This window comes from Stegostoma tigrinum, chromosome 12 (assembly GCF_030684315.1).
Source record: "Stegostoma tigrinum isolate sSteTig4 chromosome 12, sSteTig4.hap1, whole genome shotgun sequence".
In the NCBI taxonomy this organism is placed as follows: Eukaryota; Metazoa; Chordata; class Chondrichthyes; order Orectolobiformes; family Stegostomatidae; genus Stegostoma; species Stegostoma tigrinum.
The window spans coordinates 76,377,559-76,397,635 of NC_081365.1; the positions used below are offsets into that span (position 1 = coordinate 76,377,559).

The 20,077-nt window shown below is 45.7% G+C and overlaps 1 protein-coding gene across 2 annotated transcripts in view; it reads right to left on the bottom strand.

Moving 5' to 3' along the window:
* Positions 1-653: 653 nt before the first annotated feature.
* ace2 (angiotensin I converting enzyme 2) overlaps positions 654-20,077 on the bottom strand; it is a 65,093-nt gene continuing 45,669 nt past the window's right edge. For both annotated transcript variants that reach the window (XM_059650441.1, XM_059650442.1), the window contains exons 14-19: positions 18,623-18,801; positions 16,936-16,994; positions 8,735-8,835; positions 5,663-5,779; positions 2,939-3,133; positions 654-1,419 (exon numbers count right to left, since the gene is read on the bottom strand). In XM_059650441.1, the coding sequence (XP_059506424.1) occupies positions 1,281-1,419; positions 2,939-3,133; positions 5,663-5,779; positions 8,735-8,835; positions 16,936-16,994; positions 18,623-18,801 (790 nt within the window). In that variant the 3' untranslated portion in view covers positions 654-1,280. The remainder of the gene's footprint in view (positions 1,420-2,938; positions 3,134-5,662; positions 5,780-8,734; positions 8,836-16,935; positions 16,995-18,622; positions 18,802-20,077) is intronic.

A 20,077-nucleotide genomic window follows, 5' to 3' on the forward strand; every position in this document is an offset into this window, starting at 1 on the left:
GCTAACTAGGACATCTCCCCTAAACCTCCTGCCCCTTACCTGCCCCGGTCATTAACCCTTCCATCAAGGGGAAATGTTTCTCCTGTTCACTCTGTCGTTGTTCCTCATAACTTTATGCACCTCAATCATGTGCCCTCTCAATCTCCTCTGTTCGAAGGAGCATTGTTATTGAGTTGCTTGCTCATCTCACGGATGTCCATGCTGATTGCAGCCAGTGGGAAAATGTGCACGTACACCTCTTTACCGAAATATCCTGCATCCTCTTGGTGGACAGTTGCATCCCTGCCTTTAGCTTTTTGTGGTTTTCCAACTGGAAAAAGGATGGTACACGTTGTGATCCAGCAAATTTACCAACTGGAGCAAGCATAGATGGACTGTCCAAGATAACAAAGTGTGGAGCTGGATGAATACAGCAGGCCAAGTAGCATCTCAGGAGCGCAAAAGCTGACGTTTCGGGCCTAGACTCTGATGAAGGGTCCAGGCCCAAAACGTCAGCTTTTGTGCTCCTGAGATGCTGCTTGGCCTGCTGTGTTCATCCAGCTCCACACTTTGTTATCTCGGATTCTCCAGCATCTGCAGTTCCCATTATCATAGATGGACTCTCTGTGTCTATACTTGCACGGGGTCAAGAAAAGATTAACACAGGCAAACAGAAAACTGGGATGCCTTTATATCTTTATTTGTCCAGAACCATTACAGCAGATTTAGGCTACAATGGAGGGAGTGTGCGCTATTTGAAATCAAGACTCCGAGGTGACGAATGTATTTGACGATGTGGGGAAGATTCGGACACAGCATTGAACATTTTGGGGATCTTTGAACTCATGCTCCTTCACCAATCTTTACTGCATAAAACCAGGCCAGACATCTCCTCAACTCCAGCCAAATAATAAACAGGATTCAATGGCGGGTCATGGAATGAGCTACATATCCTGTTCTATCGCTGCTGTCGATGACAAAGTGCTGGCTGCGATGACATTGTGGGAAGTCTACACTGCTTCTGAATACTGTACTATGAGATTGCTTGTCTCTTGATATCTGAGGGTCCTGACTATCAGCTTCGTGCAGGGACAGTTCTCTTTATTGGGGATCTGATGTGTAGGTAAGTTGCACTTGAGTAAATCCAGATTAAACGGTCAAAACTTTGTGGAAATTTGGGCTAATTCTGTTGCCAGATATCAACTGCATTAATTGAACTTCACCGAATGCTTCAGTACACAATTCCATAAGTTCCATAGTTAGTCCAAGTACGTTCAAAAAATGTGTGGGATTGACCGCGTCTACAACTCCGTACTCAATGTACCCGTGGCAAAAGCTGGGTTCTTAACCCCCTGTTCGAACACAATCTCCTCATAAGGCAATGCTGGTAAATCTTTGGTTTTTTGAAGCTCATTATTCTCGGTGTCTTGTGCTTTTTTGCTGTTGCGAAATAAACAATGGGATTGCATTTTATTTCAGAATGCACAACTATCGTACAGTAAACACTGACTCACCCATGGCCACAAGTTCACATCAACATGGTCAGTAATTGCAGATCCTACGCGACATTTAACAATGTTTTGCTCAGGGTTGGATCTTCACAACAGGTTCACTAATCAGCATGTGTTGGCTCTTGAATGTGTTTGACCTGACTGTGTATGATAACTGTGTATGAAATTATTGGGAAACTGATCCCCTAATTAATCGAGATGGGAGAATGGGTAACTGTGAATTGACACAGAGTGACCATGAGCACATACTTTCAAACTCAATTTGATCCTTTTTGGTTCAACTGACCCCAGAGTCTCCATTCATCTCCAGAGATCCTAGTGATCTCCTTGATCCCAACAGATCCCAATAATCTCACTAATCACCATAACTCAATTAATCCTCAGCGTTTCCAGTGACCTCAAACAAAACTCATTATTCCATTGTCCATTGTCACTGATCCCCATAATCCCCATTGATCCTCACAATCTTCACTGATCCCCATAATCCCCATTGATCCTCACAATCTTCACTGATCCCCATAATCCCCATTGATCCTCACAATCTTCACTGATCCCCATAATCCCCATTGATCCTCACAATCTTCAGTGATCCCCATAATCACCACTGATCCTCACAATCCACACTGGTCTCCATAATCCTCACCAATACCCATAATTCAAACTGATCTTCATAGTCCCCATTGATACCTATAGCCCCCACTGATTCCCACAGCCCCAACGGATTCCCATAGCCCCCACTGACTCCCATTGTCTCCACTGATTCCCATAGCCCCCACTGATTCCCTACCCCCCACTGATTGCCATAGTCCCCACTGATTCCCACGGCCCTCACTGATTCCCATAGCCCCCACTGATTCCCATTGTCTCCACTGATTCCCATAGCCCCCACTGATTCCCATTGTCTCCACTGATTCCCATAGCCCCCACTGATTCCCATAGCCCCCACTGATTCCCATTGTCTCCACTGATTCCCATAGCCCCCACTGATTCCCACAGCCCCCACTGATTCCCATAGCCCCCACTGATTCCCATAGCCCCCACTGATTCCCACGGCTCCCACTGATTCCCACCGCCCCCACTGATTCCCACGGTCCCCACTGATTTCCACGGCCCCCATTGATTCCCATGGCCCCCACTGATTCCCATAGCCCCCACTGATTCCCTACACCCCACTGATTCCCATAGTCCCCACTGATTCCCACGGTCCCCACTGATTCCCATAGCCCCCACTGATTCCCATAGCCCACACTGATCCCCATACCTCCCACTGATTCCCATAGTCCCCACTGATTCCCACGGCCCCCACTGATTCCCATGGCCCTGCTGTTGCCCTTTTTGACCGCTAATCCCCCTAATCCCCACTGATTCCCCGAGCTGTCCCCAGGTTTCTAAACCCCTCACCAACCACCATGCCCATTCTAACCGGCACACATCGTTTCGGCACTTACTGTTTTCTTGCCCGAATGCCACTGATGATCAGGATTGTTAATCCGATGCAAACCAGACCGATAACAATCCCAAACACAATCAGCCAGACCGCCACGGGAGGTTCATGTGCTGGTGCCAGAGTTGGCTTAATACCAACAAACTCCAGTGTCTCGTCATTCAACAGGAATGCGCTGTTAAATCTCTCTCTGTTCTTTCTGTGGAGTGAGCAACATTTGATGTCGCTGGTGTTAGTGACTCTCATAACAGTGTGTTCGAAATTAATCCTTATAGTGATTTATTATTCAGAATATGAGATAACACACAGGTCCTTAATTAAAAACAATCTAGTTCATTAAATTGATAGCATCTCTGAGGAGCGACAGAATTACTTTAACAATGTATATATCCTCCAGCCATTGTCTCAACACTATCTCAACTTTATAATCTAGAGCTGTTAATTTGAAATAACATGGGAAGTTGAAATGAACGTTTTGAATGTTTGTACATTATTAACATCTAGCTTAAAGCTTGATTATTAAACTCAGACCTGTTTGATTTTCATTTTAAATTTGTTTCCTTTTACTAAGACTCCACATCTCCAGTAAGAGACAATTTAACCACACCTTCTTGATGTCAATGGCGTTGCTATCACTGAATCACCCACTATCAATATTCTGGCGGGGGGGGGGGTTATGCTCGATCAGAATTTCAGCTGGACTCACCATATAAACACTGTGGCTACAAGAGCAGGTCAGAAGCTAAGATTACTGCGGTGAGTAACTCACCTCCTGACTCCCCAAAGCCGCTATCTGCAAGGCACAAGTCAGGAGTGTGATGGAATACTCCCCACTCGCCCTGGATGGGTGCAGCTCCAACAACACTCAAGAAGCTCGACACCATCCAGGACAAAGCAGCTGCTTGATTGGCACCGCATCCACAAGCATCCACTCCCTCTACCACCGACACTCAGTAGCAGCAGTGTGTACTGTCTACAAGATGCACTGCAGAAACTCACCAAAGATCCTCACACAGCACTTTCCAATCCCCCGACCACTTCCACCGAGAACACCACCACCTGAAAGATCTCTTCTAAGCCAATCACCATTCTGACTTGGGAATACATCTCCATTCCTTCACTTTCTCAGAGCAAAGTCCTAGATGAACCCTTAAGGGTATTGCAGGTGACACTCCAAGGACTGCAGGGGCTCAGATAGTAACTCACTAGCACCTCCCAAGGATTACCAGGACAATTACAAGCACGCTGATGTAAAGGAAAAACATTGTTTTCTTTTCACTATGTGAATAGACAGTGCTGATTAGTTGGCAAGTAGCCTCTGATTGGTAGAGATGTTGCCATGGAGAATGCATCAGTTAGTTGATGAGTGACAATTAACTCCAATGTTTTTTCTCAGTTTAAATCAGATCAGTCGACTCAGATATTGCCCTCAGACAGGAACCAGAGAATGGCTATTTTGTTTCGTTTTGTTACAACAGGAGTCATTTGTATACATGTCCCTTCTGTCAACTAGGGAACAGGAGCCTGTGTTTTAACAGATCATTGAACTATATAGCACAGGGATAGGCCCTTAGGCCCATAATGTCGTGCTGAACATGACACCAAATTAAGCTAATCCCTTCTGCCTGTCCTTGGTCCATATCCTTCCACTCCCTGCATATCAATGTGCTTATCTTAAAGCCCCTTAAAATGCCCCTACTGTATTTACCCCCACCCACCATCCCCTGGCAGCACATTCCACACTCCTAACACTCTCTGTGTAGAAAAAATACTTGCCCTTCACATCTCTTTTGAACTTATCCCAACTCACCTTAAATGCAAGCCCCCTAGTATGAGGCATTTCAACTCCAGGAATAAGATTCTGACTGTCAACCCTGTCTTTGGATCACAGAATTTTACAGACTTCTATCAAGTCTTCCCTCAGCCTCAGTCGCTCCAGAGAAAACAGCCTGAGTTTTCCTTACAGCTCACACCCTCTAATCCGGGCAGCATCCTGGTAAACCTCTTCTGCACCCTCTCCAAAGCCTCCAGATCCTTCCTGTAATGTGATGACCAGCATCGAAAGCGACGCACTATGCATAACCAAAGTCTTATAAAGCTACAACATGACATGCTGACTCTTATACTCAATACCTTGACCAATAAAGGCAAGCATGCCGTACGCCTTCTTTACCACCCTGTCTACTTGCATGGCTACTTTCTGGGTACCGTGGGCTCCAAGCCCAAGATCCCTCTGTACATCAATGCTGTTCAGAATCCAGCCATTAGCTGTCTTAAAGTGCAACGCCTCACTCTTACCCAGATTCAACTCCATCTTCCACTTCTCCACCCATATTGGCAACTGATCTCTATCCTGCTGGAGCCTTTGACACGCCTCTACAACTCCACAGGTCTTTGTATCATCTGCAAACTTATTAACATCCCCATCTACATTTTCATCCAAATCATTTACAATTAAATGAAGCTTAGAAGTTAAATGTCATGTCATCAGCCATCTGGTGTACTCTCCATGATGGTAACTTGACCAATCAGAGTCCAATTGCCAATCAGTTGCATAAATTTGGTCACAAAAGTTGGTTTTCCCCTTTATTGGTATTCTTGTGAATTGTCTAAATGAGTGCAAGATGAAAAACTTGCATGAAATTAAGTTTTCAACAATATCCAAGCTTTAAACCATGTAGACCTTGCACTGTTGGCTACTTCAGTGCCAAAGAGTTTTAGGTGATACCTGATAGCTTGTGTCACTTCTGCCTTTGAAATAATTTCAGAAAGGTTCTTTGGGTTGTTGACATAGAAATAAAAAGAGATCCTTTTTGTTTCATCGAATATAAAAACATTCTCGGTCCTGTGTGGAAGACAATAATAATTATTATTGCAAAGGCATTTTGAGCCTTGGTAGGTTTGCACAAATTTTGGTGCTTTACCCATAACAAACACCTTAATTACATGTGATAATGGGAACTGCAGATGCTGGAGAATCCAAGGTAATAAAATGTGAGGCTGGATGAACACAGCAGGCCCAGCAGCATCTCAGGAGCACAAAAGCTGACGTTTCGGGCCTAGACCCTTCATCAGAGGTCTAGGCCCGAAACGTCAGCTTTTGTGCTCCTGAGATGTTGCTGGGCCTGCTGTGTTCATCCAGCCTCACATTTTATTAGCCTTAATTACATGGGCTGGTGTAAATATGGCTATCAGCAAGGAATTGTTTGTTGGAATACTCAATATTCTGTGATATCACTGAATGCCACTCGATTTGAATGGGTCTGTTGCCCACATTGTGCAGCTCAGAGGAGGGCACTCTCATTTCTGGGTAAGTTTGTGGTACATTTGAGGGATCTGAGCACAAAGTGGCTCCGAACTGCACTGTTGGAAGTGACGTTAAATCAGGGCCCCATCCCTGAAGATCTGAAAGCCCTCGTTCCGCTCCTTGGAATATGTTGCCCACCAAAGTGACCTTGGAGGTTTGTAATTCCTTGAAAGTGGGGTTGCAAAAATCTTGAAGAGTGGCACGGTGGCACAGTGGCTAGCACTGCTGCCTCACAGCGCCAGGGGCATGGGTTCGGTTCCAAACCTTGGTGCTTGTGTGGAGTTTGCACATTCTCCCCGTGTCTGTGTGGGTTTCCTCCGGGTGCTCCGGTTTCCTCCCACAGTCCAAAGATGTGCAGGCTAGGTGGATTGGCCGTGCTAAATTGCCCATAGTGTTCAGTGATGTGTAGATTAGGTGGGTTATAGGGGGATAGGTTTGGGTGGGTGGGTGCTCTGAGGGTCAGTGTGGACTCGTTGGGCTGAAGGGATTCTATGAAGTAGATGGGATAGTGAAGAAGGTGTTTGGTATATTTGCTGTTATTGATCCGTGTATTGAGTGCAGGTGTTCGGAGGTCATGTTGAGACTGTACAGCATATTGGTGAGGCCACTTTTGGAATACTGCGTTCAATTCTGGCCTCCCTGCTATAGGAAGGATATTAGGAAACTGGAAAGAGTTCAAAAAAGATTTATAAGGATGTTAAAATGTGAGGCTGGATGAACACAGCAGGCCAAGCAGCATCTCAGGAGCACAAAAGCTGACGTTTCGGGCCTAGACCCTTCATCAGAGGTTTGGAGGGTTTGAGCTATAGGGAGAGGCTGCATTGGCTGGGATTATTTTCCCAGTAGTAGCTGAGGGAGACCTTATAGAGGGGTTTATAAAATCATGAGGGGTATAGATAGGGTGAATAGCTAGAGTCCTATCCCCAGGGTAGGGTAGTCCAAAATGAGAGGATATAGGTTTAAGGTGAGAGCGGAAAGATTTAAAAGGGACCTGAGGGGCAACGTTTTCATTCAGAGGGTGGTGCATGTATGAAACGAGATGCCAGAGGAAGTGGTGGAGGCTAGTACAATTACATCATTTAAAAGGCATCTGGGCAGGTGTATGAATAGGAAGGGTTTTAGAGGGATATGGGCCAAATGCTGGTAAATGGGGCCAGATTAATTTAGGATATCTGGTCAGCAAGGACAAGTTGGGCCGAAGGGCCTGTTTCGTGCTGTACATCTCTCTGACTCTGTGAGAAACCCAACGTCCTGAAGACAAAGCTCCCCAGTGCCCTGTTAGCCAGCAGAACCTGTGACGTGGAGATGCCGGTGTTGGGCTGGGGAGAACTCCACCTGATGAAGGAGCAGTGCTCCAAAAACTTCTGATTTCAAATAAACCTGTTGGACTTCTAACCTGGCATCGTGTGACTTCTGACTTTGTCCAGCAGAGCCTGGCACCACATTTACTCCAGGCGCAAGACCGGCCCAGGGAAACCGGGGCAGTAGGCTGAGTGCCAGTGTGTCGGAGTTGGCACAGGGAACCGGGATCCCGGGTCTGGCAGTGTGGGGCTGGGTGTGGGTGGAGCGTTAAGGAGTTACCGCTGAGGTAAATAGGAAAGCAGATAGGGAAATACATGGGAAAATCATGGCGTGCCCATTCAGCGTGTTAACCAATAGCTCAGAGCCGGAGCGGCTATATTTCCCAGAAAGCATGGAGACCAATGTGAACGGGGCTGTCAGCTCACTCTGGGGATGGTTGGGGACTCAGCAACCTCTCCTGATCAACCCCCTGATGGGGACTGAGCCTCAACTGCTCCCCCGCTACCCCCAACTCCCAAACTGGAGGAACTCCCCAAAAGGGAGGCCGCAGCTTCCCTTGTAGGTGCAGGAGAAGGCCGTTTGGCCCCACAGCCTGCTCTCCCTGTTTGATAAAATCGTGGCCAATCTGACTGTGACATCAGCTCTGTCTCACTGTGGAGCCAAGAGTCAATGTTCTCAGGCTTACAAATGTTTGATAGCCCTGACTTTGGAGAAGGACTTCTACAGACTGAGAGAAAAAAGGTTTCTGCTTCTCTCACCGCCCCCCAACCTGTACCCCCCCCCCATCAACAGACAGGCATGAAATGGGGTGGGGGGGGGTTTGCACGCAGCTAGTTTATAATCATTAGAGGCATGGAGTCTCAGAGTTTACAGCACAGGAGGAGACTACTCAGCCTATCATGCCCATACTAGTCACAACAGCGGACCGATCCAATCATATTCAAGTGGCATCACTTCTCAGTGAAGCTGAGGTGGGCAACGTCTTCCTCGCTTCCCCACCCCCCAACCCCCCACTCCTCGTCTCCCAACTATTTCTAACTTTTTTCCCCATCTTGTTTGGAAGCTGAAGGGTGCTCCCCCAGCCCCGCTGCCAGCTCCCTCCGGCTTGCTTCCCACCTTAGCGGCAGCGTGCCGAGTACTGGGAGCTGGGGGGTGGGGTGTGGGTGGAGGCACAGAAACGAATTCACTCACACAAAGTTGACAATCTGGTTTCTCGACTCCTCCCAGTACTTCCTCATGGAAAAGGCGACAGCTGATTTGAAAAAGTACATCTCACTTACGTCCCAGGCATACTGAGGTCAAACAAGAATGCTTTGTGTTAGTGCTCCCCACTTTGGCAGAGGATGTAGCTATCTACCACTGGGCCTAGGCCCAGCATATACAATTCAATATTATAAATGTTTTGGAGGCACATTTTACAGAAATAAGCCGCTAGTTTTATTACTATCCACACCCCCCATGCTGGAATTTAAAGACCAAATATTTGTGATTGTACAATAAGAGAACTATAAAGTCATTAACCTGATTAGTCCAAACCGTGAGAGCTAAACATCACACTCAGCGACAAGGCCAGTGAATAAATCCTCTGTTTCCATTTACATCAGAAACAGCACGGATGTGGGTCTTCCCATTGGGAATAGGAATGCAGCAGTCAGGAACCTGCATCATTGACAGTCTCAGTGGCAGAGCCCATTTGCGTCAGCCTCGTGGTCATGGGTTTGAATACTGGAGCACATCGACCCATCCTGATACTCCCTATGCACTGCTGAGGGAGAGCTGCACTGTCGGAGATGCAAGGGGTTAGACAGCCTGCCTTCACAGCTAAAAGTGGCTCCATTTCGAACAACAGCAGCGAGTTTTGTCCCACACTTACCAGGCCAACATTTACCCCTCAACCAAAGTCAGATTATAGAACCCCTACAGTGTGGAAGCAGGCCATTCGGCCCATTGAGTCTGCACTGCCCCTCCAAAGAGCATCCCACCCAAACCCCTCCCGCAAACACTGAATATCACATGGTTGATCCACCAAGACTGCAAATCACTGGACACTACAGGCAGTTTAGCACGGCCAGCCCACCCTAACCTACATATATCTGAACTGTGGGAGAAAACTGGAGCACCCGGAGGAAACCCTTGCAGACACGGGGAGAATGTGCAACCTCCACACAAACAGACACCCGAGAGTGGAATCGAACCCGGGTTCCTGGCGCTGTGAGGCAGCAGTGCTAACCCTTGAGCCACCGTGCTGCCATTTAGGGTAGCTTTGATGGGCCAAAGGGCCTCTTACCTGATTCTAACCTACAGGTAAACTGGCTAGCACTGCAGACTGTAGCAGACATGAGATGCATGCTGTCATTTCAGAGACAGCCAGCTCAGGAATAGAAATGGGACAAATTTGCAATGCTGCAAAACAGTTTACACAGATCTAGGATAATTCACAACCAGAGGAATGACTGGGAACGTGCTGAGGGTTAAGGAGAATTAACTCAAGTCGGAATTGAACGCCCATCTGGAAACAAGGCGAGACTTAACAGGAAAATCTCATGTCTTGCAATCAAAACAGGCCCAAAGCTAGTAGCCTTTACCTATCGAGAGGCACCTGAATGGTGCTGGGAATTAGGCAGGCTGCCTACTGTGGGAGAAAGGCCTGTACCTGCTCTCAAAAGGGAGAAAAAGTCCTGGTTCTGGGCTTCAGCTGAAAGCTGCTGCTGGGGGCTAAAAGATTTTGCCTGGGAGAGAGACAATGGAGTGGGGAGGTCCCAAAGGGGCAGTAGGAAGCAGGAATAAAACCCTATTTCCTTTACAATGTCAGGAACGAGACCCCTCACAACTGCTTGGGAATGGCTGCTGGAGGTTGCTGAGTGCCTTGGCAATAGAAACAGAACCGCTACAAACAAAGAAGATCAACCTATCACTGATTGAGAGTGTCTTTCCCGCATAACCTCCAAAACAGAATTTTCACCAATGTTGCAGAGACAGTAGGAACTGCAGACGCTGGAGAATCTGAGATATCACAGTTGTAGAGCTGGATGAACACAGCAGGCCAAGCAGCATCAGAGGAGCAGGAAAGCTGACATTTCGGGCCTAGACCTATTTCCTGAAAAAGGGTCTAGGCCCGAAACGTCAGTCTTCCTGCTCCTCGGATGCTGCTTGGCCTGCTGTGTTCATCCAGCTCCACACCTTGTTATTTCACCAATGTTGACCTGTTTACCCCTCCTTCGAACGCTTTGACCTGCTTCGGGATCTACATCTACTTCAAAGAGTTGCCTTTACAATGTCAAAGGATCACAGTTTTTCTAATCTTTTTCCCTCAGCACTTAAAATGGATTTCAGTTGTCTGAGTGCACTGAGCTTGGAAACACACTGTGCTGCAGCTGTCAAACACACAACTGTTCCCTGAAAATTGTTATGGTGGCCCCTCAGTGGGTTTTGAGAGGCAGCAGGGCCCTGAGAATGTAGGGGTCTCTGTACGAGCTGAGGAAGCCACTGATGCTTCATGGCCCCAAACTTTCAGCACATGATTCCTCTGGTGCTCCTGAATCCCACCTTGGGAAGCCCTGCACCATATCTCTAAGACAGTATCACCAATGTATACAATCCACCTCACAATTTGGCTCAGTTCATCAACTACGTATATAATGTAAGTGCACAGAACCAAGACAACATGTCAACCTGAGATATCGCATCACGTGTGCATAGTTAGTGTTGTTAATAAACTTTAAGACCTCTGGCTCAATTAGATCCTAGTTTGTGTGTTCATGCAGGATTACAAAGAGATCTTGATCACTTGTGTCAATGGGCTGAAGAGTGGCAGATGGGGATTAACTTGGATAAATGCGACATACTGCATTTTGTTAAAACAAACAAAGGCAAGAATTTTACAATTAAAAGTAGGGCCCTGCATCATGTTGTAGAACAACAGTTTCTGTTGTTCATGCACGTAATTCTTTGAAGTTTGCATCACAAGGTGGTTAAGAAGACATTTAGCACACTTGTCTTCAGCGCTTAGACATTTGAATATAGGAGTTGCGACATTGTGTTGACATTGATGAGGCTTCTTCTGCAGTACTGTGTGCAGTTCTGGTCCCCCCGTTATAGGAACGGTATTATTAAGCTGGATGGGGCTCAGAAGAGATCCACCAGGATATTGCTGGGGATGGAGGATCTGATTTATAAGAAGAGGCTGGATAGGCTGGGACTTTTCTCACTGGAGTGTAGGAAGTTGAGGGGTGATCTTGTAGAAGTTTATAAAATCATGAGGGCCATGGATAAGGTGAACGACAAAGGTATTTTCCCCAGGGTAGGGGAGCTCGAGAACATGGGACATATTTTTAAAATGAGAGGAGAAAGATTTAAAATAAAATACATGGGGGCAATTTTTTGACATAGAGTGTAGTTTGTGTGTGGAATGAACTTCATGAGGACATGGTGCATGGGTACATTTACAAAGTTTAAAAGACATTTGGATGAGTACATGACTAGGAAAGGTTTGGAGGGATATGGGCCAGGAGCAGGCAGGTGGGATTAGTTTAGTTTGGGATTATGGTCAGCATGAACTAGTTGGACCGAATGGCCTGTTTCCATGCTGTATGACTCTCTGACTCTATTATGTGGTCTAACATGCAGGGAAGCACCTGGACCAAAATCGTTGTGGCAGTGGTGTTTAATCTTAAGGAAATATATCCTCCGGCCCGCAGCACCTAACCAAATCTATTTGATTCATCTCTTTCCTGTTTGGAAAGTGGGGTTTAAAATGATTTTCTTTCCTTATTTCCTGTCCTTCTGAATTCGCAAACATCCATTATCCAAGCAAAAGCATTAGTTTTGATTCAGTGGACTACCATTGGCTTAACAGCAGGGTGATTAATAGATTTTTCAAGCAATCCTGAAGTCAGGATACCAAAAATATAGCCTTCCCATCATATCACCACAGAAACCTGTGAGTCACATTGTATAGTATAATATACAAGGCACTGCCTGTCCAATATTGTCAGAAGCACATGCTTAGAACAAACAACATGCAACATCGAATGGTACAGCACAGGATTGGGCCATGATGTTGGACCAAACATGATGCCAAATTAAGCTAATCCCTTCTGCCTGCCCTTGGTCCATTCCTTGCATACTCATATGCTTATCTAAAAATCTCTTAAACGCCCCTATCGTATCTACCTCTACCACCTCCCCCTGGCAGCGTGTTCCAGGCTCCTACCAATCTAATGTGTAAAAAACACTTGCCTGTCACATCTCTTAGAGATTTCTCCCTCTCACCTTAAATGCACGATCCCCTAACGCCAGGGGAGGTGGTGGGGGTGGGGGGGGGGGGTACAATAACTCATGAATGAGGGAACAGTCACAGTTCTCGGAGGGTTTAATTGCAGTGTCATTTATGCTGACAAACGCTAAGACTTTATCAGCCGGTGACAAAACAAACCATGACTTTCCCTGCTCCTTAAAAAAAGCCAATCAAAGTCATAAAATTTGTCAGCAGAACTGGGAGCCTACAGATTAACCATGAGACGGCAACTTCATGTCAACAGGGACGATAAATCACCAAATCTAATCACCCTTGGACAGGTATTAAAAAGAAAAAATGATAACTGCTTTCGAGTGAATATTATAAGTGCATTAATTGCACTGAATCACAATTACTGCAGTGGGATGGACTAGTCAGTCATTACAAAAATGAAGACAGACTTTAACCCCAAGCCAGCAACAGATGACTGGGTGAAGAAAATGTTGAACTCAACATGTTTAGAATGACAGAGTGCACAATTTTCTGGACAACTGCACAGAAATAAAATCAGGCAGAAGCAGAAATCGCTGGTGAGACTCAGCAGACCTGGCAGAATCTGTGGGAAGAAAGAGTTAATGTTAAAAGTTCAGTGATGAAGGCTCACAAACACATGTTAATTCTGCTCTCTGCCCACAGATGCTGCCAGATTTATTGAGTTTCGCCAGCAATTTCTGTTTTTCATTTCCAGCACCCACCGGGCATTGTTTTTATTTTACTATTATTTGGTGGCCATTCACTGATAAATATTTAAAAACAAAGACTGTATGAAGGACCATCAAATGAATTTTGCCTCAATCTAACCTGATTCACCCACTCCTACACCCACTATCCACACTGTTCACACACTCCTATACCCACTGTCTACCCTGTTCACACACTCCTATACCCACTGTCTACACTGTTCACACACTCAAATACCCACTGTCTACCCTGTTCACCCACTCCTACACCCACTGTCCACACTGTTCACACACTCCTACACCCACTGTCCACACTGTTCACCCACTCCTACACCCACTGTCCACACTGTTCACACACTCCTACACCCACTGTCCACACTGTTCACACACTCCTACACCCACTGTCCACACTGTTCACCCACTCCTACACCCACTGTCTACACTGTTCACCCACTCCTACACCCACTGTCTACCCTGTTCACACACTCCTATACCCACTGTCTACCCTATTCACACACTGCTATACCCAGTGTCTACCCTATTCACACACTCCTATACCCAGTGTCTACCCTATTCACCCACTCCTACACCCACTGTCTACACTGTTCACCCACTCCTACACCCACTGTCTACCCTGTTCACACACTCCTATACCCACAGTCTTCCCTGCTCACCCACTCCTATACCCACAGTCTTCCCTGCTCACCCACTCCTATACCCACGGTCTACCCTGACACACCCACTGTTATACCCACTGCCTACCCTGACACATCCACATGTCGCCCGAAACATTGACTTCCCTGCTCCTCAGCGGCTGTCTGACCGGCTGTGCCTTTCCAGCTCCACATTTATTGACTCCAGCTTCCAGCACCTGCATCTCCTTACTGTCTCCAGGTCATCCACTGTCCACTCTGATTCACGCACTCTTAAGTCAAGGTTGGCAATTTCATATTTTCATCTGAATTTGCAGGAGCATCTTACCGACAGAATCGTTGTTGCTCACTCGTGATTAATCATTTTAATTCACAATTCAGCACACCAGTTATTTATTCACCCGGCAACAGAGCGTAATGTTGGCTATTGCATACGGTTCCTGAAGACTAGGAGTACCAATTGTCTGATGTTGGGATTCAGCTTCTTTAGCAGCTTGAATATAGTGGTTGCATGTCTAACAGCATGAGCTACACTTGTGTTGTAACTGAGGTATTAAAGTGGACTGGGAATACATGTTTAAAGTTAGGACAGTCGAGAAACAGTGATGCACATTTTAGAAGATATCAGCTCTCACCAAAGACCTTTTCTACTGAGAGAGAAAAAAAATCCTTCAATAAGTTGGTGAAGGCTGGCAGAAAAAAATGGGAGAAAAGTCATACAATGTTGCAAAGTGTTAGGAAAGAACACCAGAAATATTTTAGAAATCAGCAGAGAGTGCCAAATACATTGGGAGAAAATAAATAATTGTGGGTAAATAATACTGATGTAATGTAAATAAACAGGAGAACAGTAGCTAAACGGAGATTTATTTTCTTAGGGGGTGAGCATTTGAAAGGGGAAACAAAGCTTTGAGCAAGTATTTGATACCAATTTTTACCGGGGAAGCCACAAGAAGTATCTCATAGAAAATCAGGAAGACAAAAGGAAAGGAGAATCTAAAATCTCATTGGGAAAAAAAGTCTTGGAAAACTAATGGGACTGAAGAATGACAATCCCCTTGGACCTTGTCAGCATCTCAGGATCTTAAAACAAAAGGTAGTTGCACTGATAATTGATGCATTGGTTCTAATCTTTCAAGATTCTCTCAATTCTAGAAATGTCCCAGAAGATCAGAAAGCCACTAACATAACACTACTATTCAAGCAACGACAGAGAGAGGAAGCACAAATCCATCTCCCCGTTAGCCTAACATATATTGTTGGGAAAATGCTTAAGTCTGTGAAAAGAAGGTAATCACAAGACACTTAGAATAGAATCAGGCAGAATTATCATGGCTTTGTGAAAGGGAATGCGCATTCAATGATTGAATTAGAGTTTTTTGATAAATGAACAAGATGAATGGATAAAGGGGACCCAGTAGATGCAGTGTATTTGGATTTTCAAAAGGCATATGATAAGGTGCCACATAAAAGATTATATGCAAAAACTCAAAGGTGTTGTAAGTGATATATTAGCATGGATAGAGGATTGTCTGAACTTAAAGAAAGAAATCCAGAATAAATTGCAGCACGGTGACTCAGTGGTTAGCACTGTTGTCTCACAGCACCAAGGACACAGGTTCAATCCCAACCTCGGGTGACTGTCTGTTTGGGATTCTCCCTGTGTCTACGTGGGTTTGCTCTGGTTTCCTCCCACAGTCTAAAGAGGTGCAGTTCAAGTGGATTGGCCATGGGAAAGCACCGACTGGTTCTAGGTGGGATACTGTTCTTTGAAAGGGCAACATGGGTTTAATGGCTTGTTTGCACGCTGTATGGACTTTAGCTTGTGGGTACTGGAGCTGGAAACATTTCAGATCTGTATTCATGACTTAGCTAGAAGGCACTTACCAGTTTGCAGCCAACTTTGCTGATGACAGAAAGACATGCAGGAGAACAAGTTTTAAGGAGGTCACAAATAACTTTCAAAGGAGTGTAGATGGATGAAACACACATCTGGCAGATGTAGGGAAATGGGACATTGTTGTTGGGTAAATTGAAAAGTAGAATATTAGAGAGACTGTAGGATGCTGCAATATATCTGACTGGTCTTGTTCATGAGTGAGAAAGCAGGTACAGTAAGTCATCAGGGAAAGCAAATGTGTGTTGACCTTCATTGCAATGGAGATTGAATGTAAAAGCAGGGGAACCCTCCCACTGCTGCACATAGCACTGGTGAGACTACAGCTGGGCTAATGTATGTTGGTTTGGTTTCCTTATTTAAGGAGAGCGATGTTGGAGAAAATTACTGCAAGCACTGGGATCTGTACTGTAAAACAAAAATGCTGGAAATCTCAGCAGGTCAGGCAGAGAGAGCAGGCTAATGCCTCAAGTCTGTGATGAAGAGCCACCTAGACTCGAAACATGAGCTTGCCCTCTCTCCACAGATGCTGCCTGACCTGCTGTGATTTCCAGCATTTGTTATTTTCAGGTTAGGAGAGGCATATTTGTTTCGGAAGAGGTTCACAGTGACTCCCCTGCGCTAAAAGGATTCTCTTCCAAGGAAAATGTTGCGCTTGTACTCTTTGGCATTGAGAGAAAGAAAAAAAAAACTTGAGATAATCTTATTGAAATGCATAAATTTGCCCTCGTGGGAGAATCTGAAACGAGAGAGCACAACTGGATCAACTAGAATTTTACTGATTGGTGGAGAAAGCTCAAGGAGTTTGAATGACCCGCTCTTGCCCCTATGATGTTATGATTCTATGATAATAAAACCAGTCTTACAGCATTCTCTCCAAGGGCTGCCTTCAAACTAATCCGTACTTTAACTGCATTTTTTTTATCTGAAAATAGAAAGAAGAAAGACAAACGACGACTGGTTTGAATCAGAATCTAGCACAAGAGCTTGAAAATTAATTTTAAAGTCTGAAGGCGGCATTTTTATGCAAGGATATATATCTTATTTGTTTAACGACACAGTGTACCAAACTCTTGTGCCCCTCCAGCCATTACGTTAACCAGGAGTCTTCCTGATCCACAGTGAAGCTTTTGAATTGTCTTCATCTTTTTCACAGTTCCCTTTGGTTAGCTCAATTCCCCCGACTCATTCTAAGCTACCCCCCACCGACCTCAGATAACAAGGTGTAGAACATGCAAACCCCACACAGACAGTTGCCTGAGGTTGGAATTGACCCTGGATCTTGATGCTGTGAGGTAGCAGTGCTGACCACTGAGCCAACGTACCACCCCCAATTTCTAGCTGCTTCAGCAGCATCAATTGTAGTGCCCAAATCAGAGAGCATGCTTTCAGCTACCTGCACCCTAAGCAGGGGATTCCCCTTCCTAAATATCTGACTTGTCACCCTCCTTTAAGATATTCTTTGAACCTACCTCCCTGACCAAACCTTGTCCTAATTCCTGAATGGCTTAATGTCATAATGGGGTGTTCTCTGATGTTAAGGGGGCTATATAAATATTAACTTGTTGTTAATGTCATCTTCCCCTTTGATGGCACTCACTTGCACTAACTAAATGTGTTCACGATGGGAAACCATAAGGTTTTAGCCATTGTAGACAATGGTGGCCAGTGCGATCATTTCTCCTTCTCTCCTTCACCTCTTTGTCCATTGCACTGTTTACTGTCCTGATCACTCACCGTCAGTGAGGCTGAGTGAGGGTAAGGATGGGTGGTGGGAGTGATGAGTAAGTGACGTGATTGAGGGAGAGTGACAAGTGAGTGATGAGTGAGTGAGGATCAGTAATGAGTGAGTGAGGGTCAGTGACGAGTGAGTGAGGGTCAGTGACAAGTGAGTGAGAATGATGAGTGAGTGACGGTCAGTGAGGAGTGAATAAGATTGAGTGACGAGTGAGTGAGATTGACTGAGAGCCTGAGGGTGAGTGATGAGCGAGTGAGGGTGAGTGATGAGTGAGTGAGGATGAATGATAAGTGAGTGAGTTTGAGTGAGAGTGTGACAGTGAGTGATGAGTGAGTGAGGGTGAGTGATGAGTGAGTGAGTGTGTAGATAAATGATGAGTGAAGGGACCCTGTCATCTGGCTTACATGTTAGTCCAGAGCCCATTACTCCAATGTAATTGTTTCCTAACCACCTTCTGGAATGGCCTCTGAGTTAAACAGGGCCTAAGAACCAGCAGAAATGATGGCCATGGGCCAGGAAGGAATAAATCAAAACATATCATGATCAGTCTGTGTGACCAAAATAATGCTGGAGGTCTCTCCTCACCCTCAATCACCTTCTGGCCATACCCACAAAAATCACACCCAGCTGAAGCAAGGCAAGATTTAACAGCCTCAAATCCACAGAGCTGACACCGAATAAAAGATTTGGTAAAGCACTGGAAATACACAGTCTGTCACTTTCTCAGGCTGGTTCCTCATGACACTAACAAAAACAACTCAATTATCCACGAAAGGATGCGAAGAGACGGCAGGATCAGTGGGTTGACTACTTACATGGCCTCCAGTCAGTGTCCCAGCCAACCCTTCGATGATTGTCTGCATTATTTTTCTTCAGCCAGGTATACAAGGGGTCAAAATATTTCAGCAGCGGTGCGGAATTCATTCTGGTTTGGTTTGCTATCTTCTCGAGAGCTCTAGTCCAGGATTCAGACTTCCCTAATTTAAGCATATCACTGCATGTGAGAGAAAACAGGGCAACTGGATAAATCCATCTACCTCTTTGCAAGTGCTGTGTCACTTCCTGAGAACACCGCAGAAACCAGAACGAAAGGAACTGAATAGGCTCTGCACACAACTTCTGTCTCAATCTTATAGTCAATGAAGCTGGACATATTGGAGAACGATGCCATGAATTACCTCTCACTCAGTTGTGCAGTTTTTTCTTGCCTTAGACATGTCCATACATGGCAGTTATAACAGAAACGACAACTTGCATTCTTAGAGGGTTTCTAACTGCAGCAGAGCCACCCCGAGATGCTTCACTGATGAGAAACCCAACTAGCTTAAGTTGACGTTAGCTCAAACCAGAGTTGGTGGACCCTGAGATCTGGCAATGTGTCAATTCTTCTCTTGACAGTACACAGCAACGTATGGGATAAGGTGTAAAGCATCAGTCAGAACGTTGAGCACTGGAGTTGGGTTGTCATGTTCCAGCTAGGCCACATTTGGAGTGCTGTGTTAAATTCTGGTCACTCTGCTATAGGAAGGATGCTATTAAACTAGACAGAGTGCAAACAGAATTTACAAGGATGTTATCAGAGATAATGGGAACTGCAGATGCTGGAGAATCCAAGATAATAAAGTGTGAGGCTGGATGAACACAGCAGGCCAAGCAGCATCTCAGGAGCACAAAAGCTGATGTTTCGGGCCTAGACCCTTCATCAGAGAGGGGGATGGGGAGAGGGTTCTGGAATAAATAGAGAGAGAGGGAGAGGTGGACCAAAGATGGAGAGAAAAGAAGATAGGTGGAGAGGAGAGTATAGGTGGGGAGGTAGGGAGGGGATAGGTCAGTCCAGGGAAGACAGACAGGTCAAGGAGGTGGGATGAGGTTAGTAGGTAGGAAATGGAGGTGCAGCTTGGGGTGGGAGGAAGGGATGGGTGAGAGGAAGAACAGGTTAGGGAGGCAGAGACAGGCTGGGCTGGGCTGGGTTTTGGGATGCAGTGGGGAGAGGGTAAGACCTGGGCTGGTTGTGTGATGCAATGGGGAGAGGGGACAAACTGGGCTGGTTTTTGGATGTGGTGGGGGAAGGGGAGATTTTGAAGCTGGTGAAGTCCACATTGATACCATTGGGCTGCAGGGTTCCCAAGCGGAATATGAGTTGCTGTTCCTGCTGTTCTTTGAGAAGGTGACCAAACAGGTAGATGAGAGTAAACCAGTTGATGTGGTGTATATGGATTTCAGCAAGGCGTTCGATAAGGTTCCCCACAATAGGCTATTGTACAAAATAC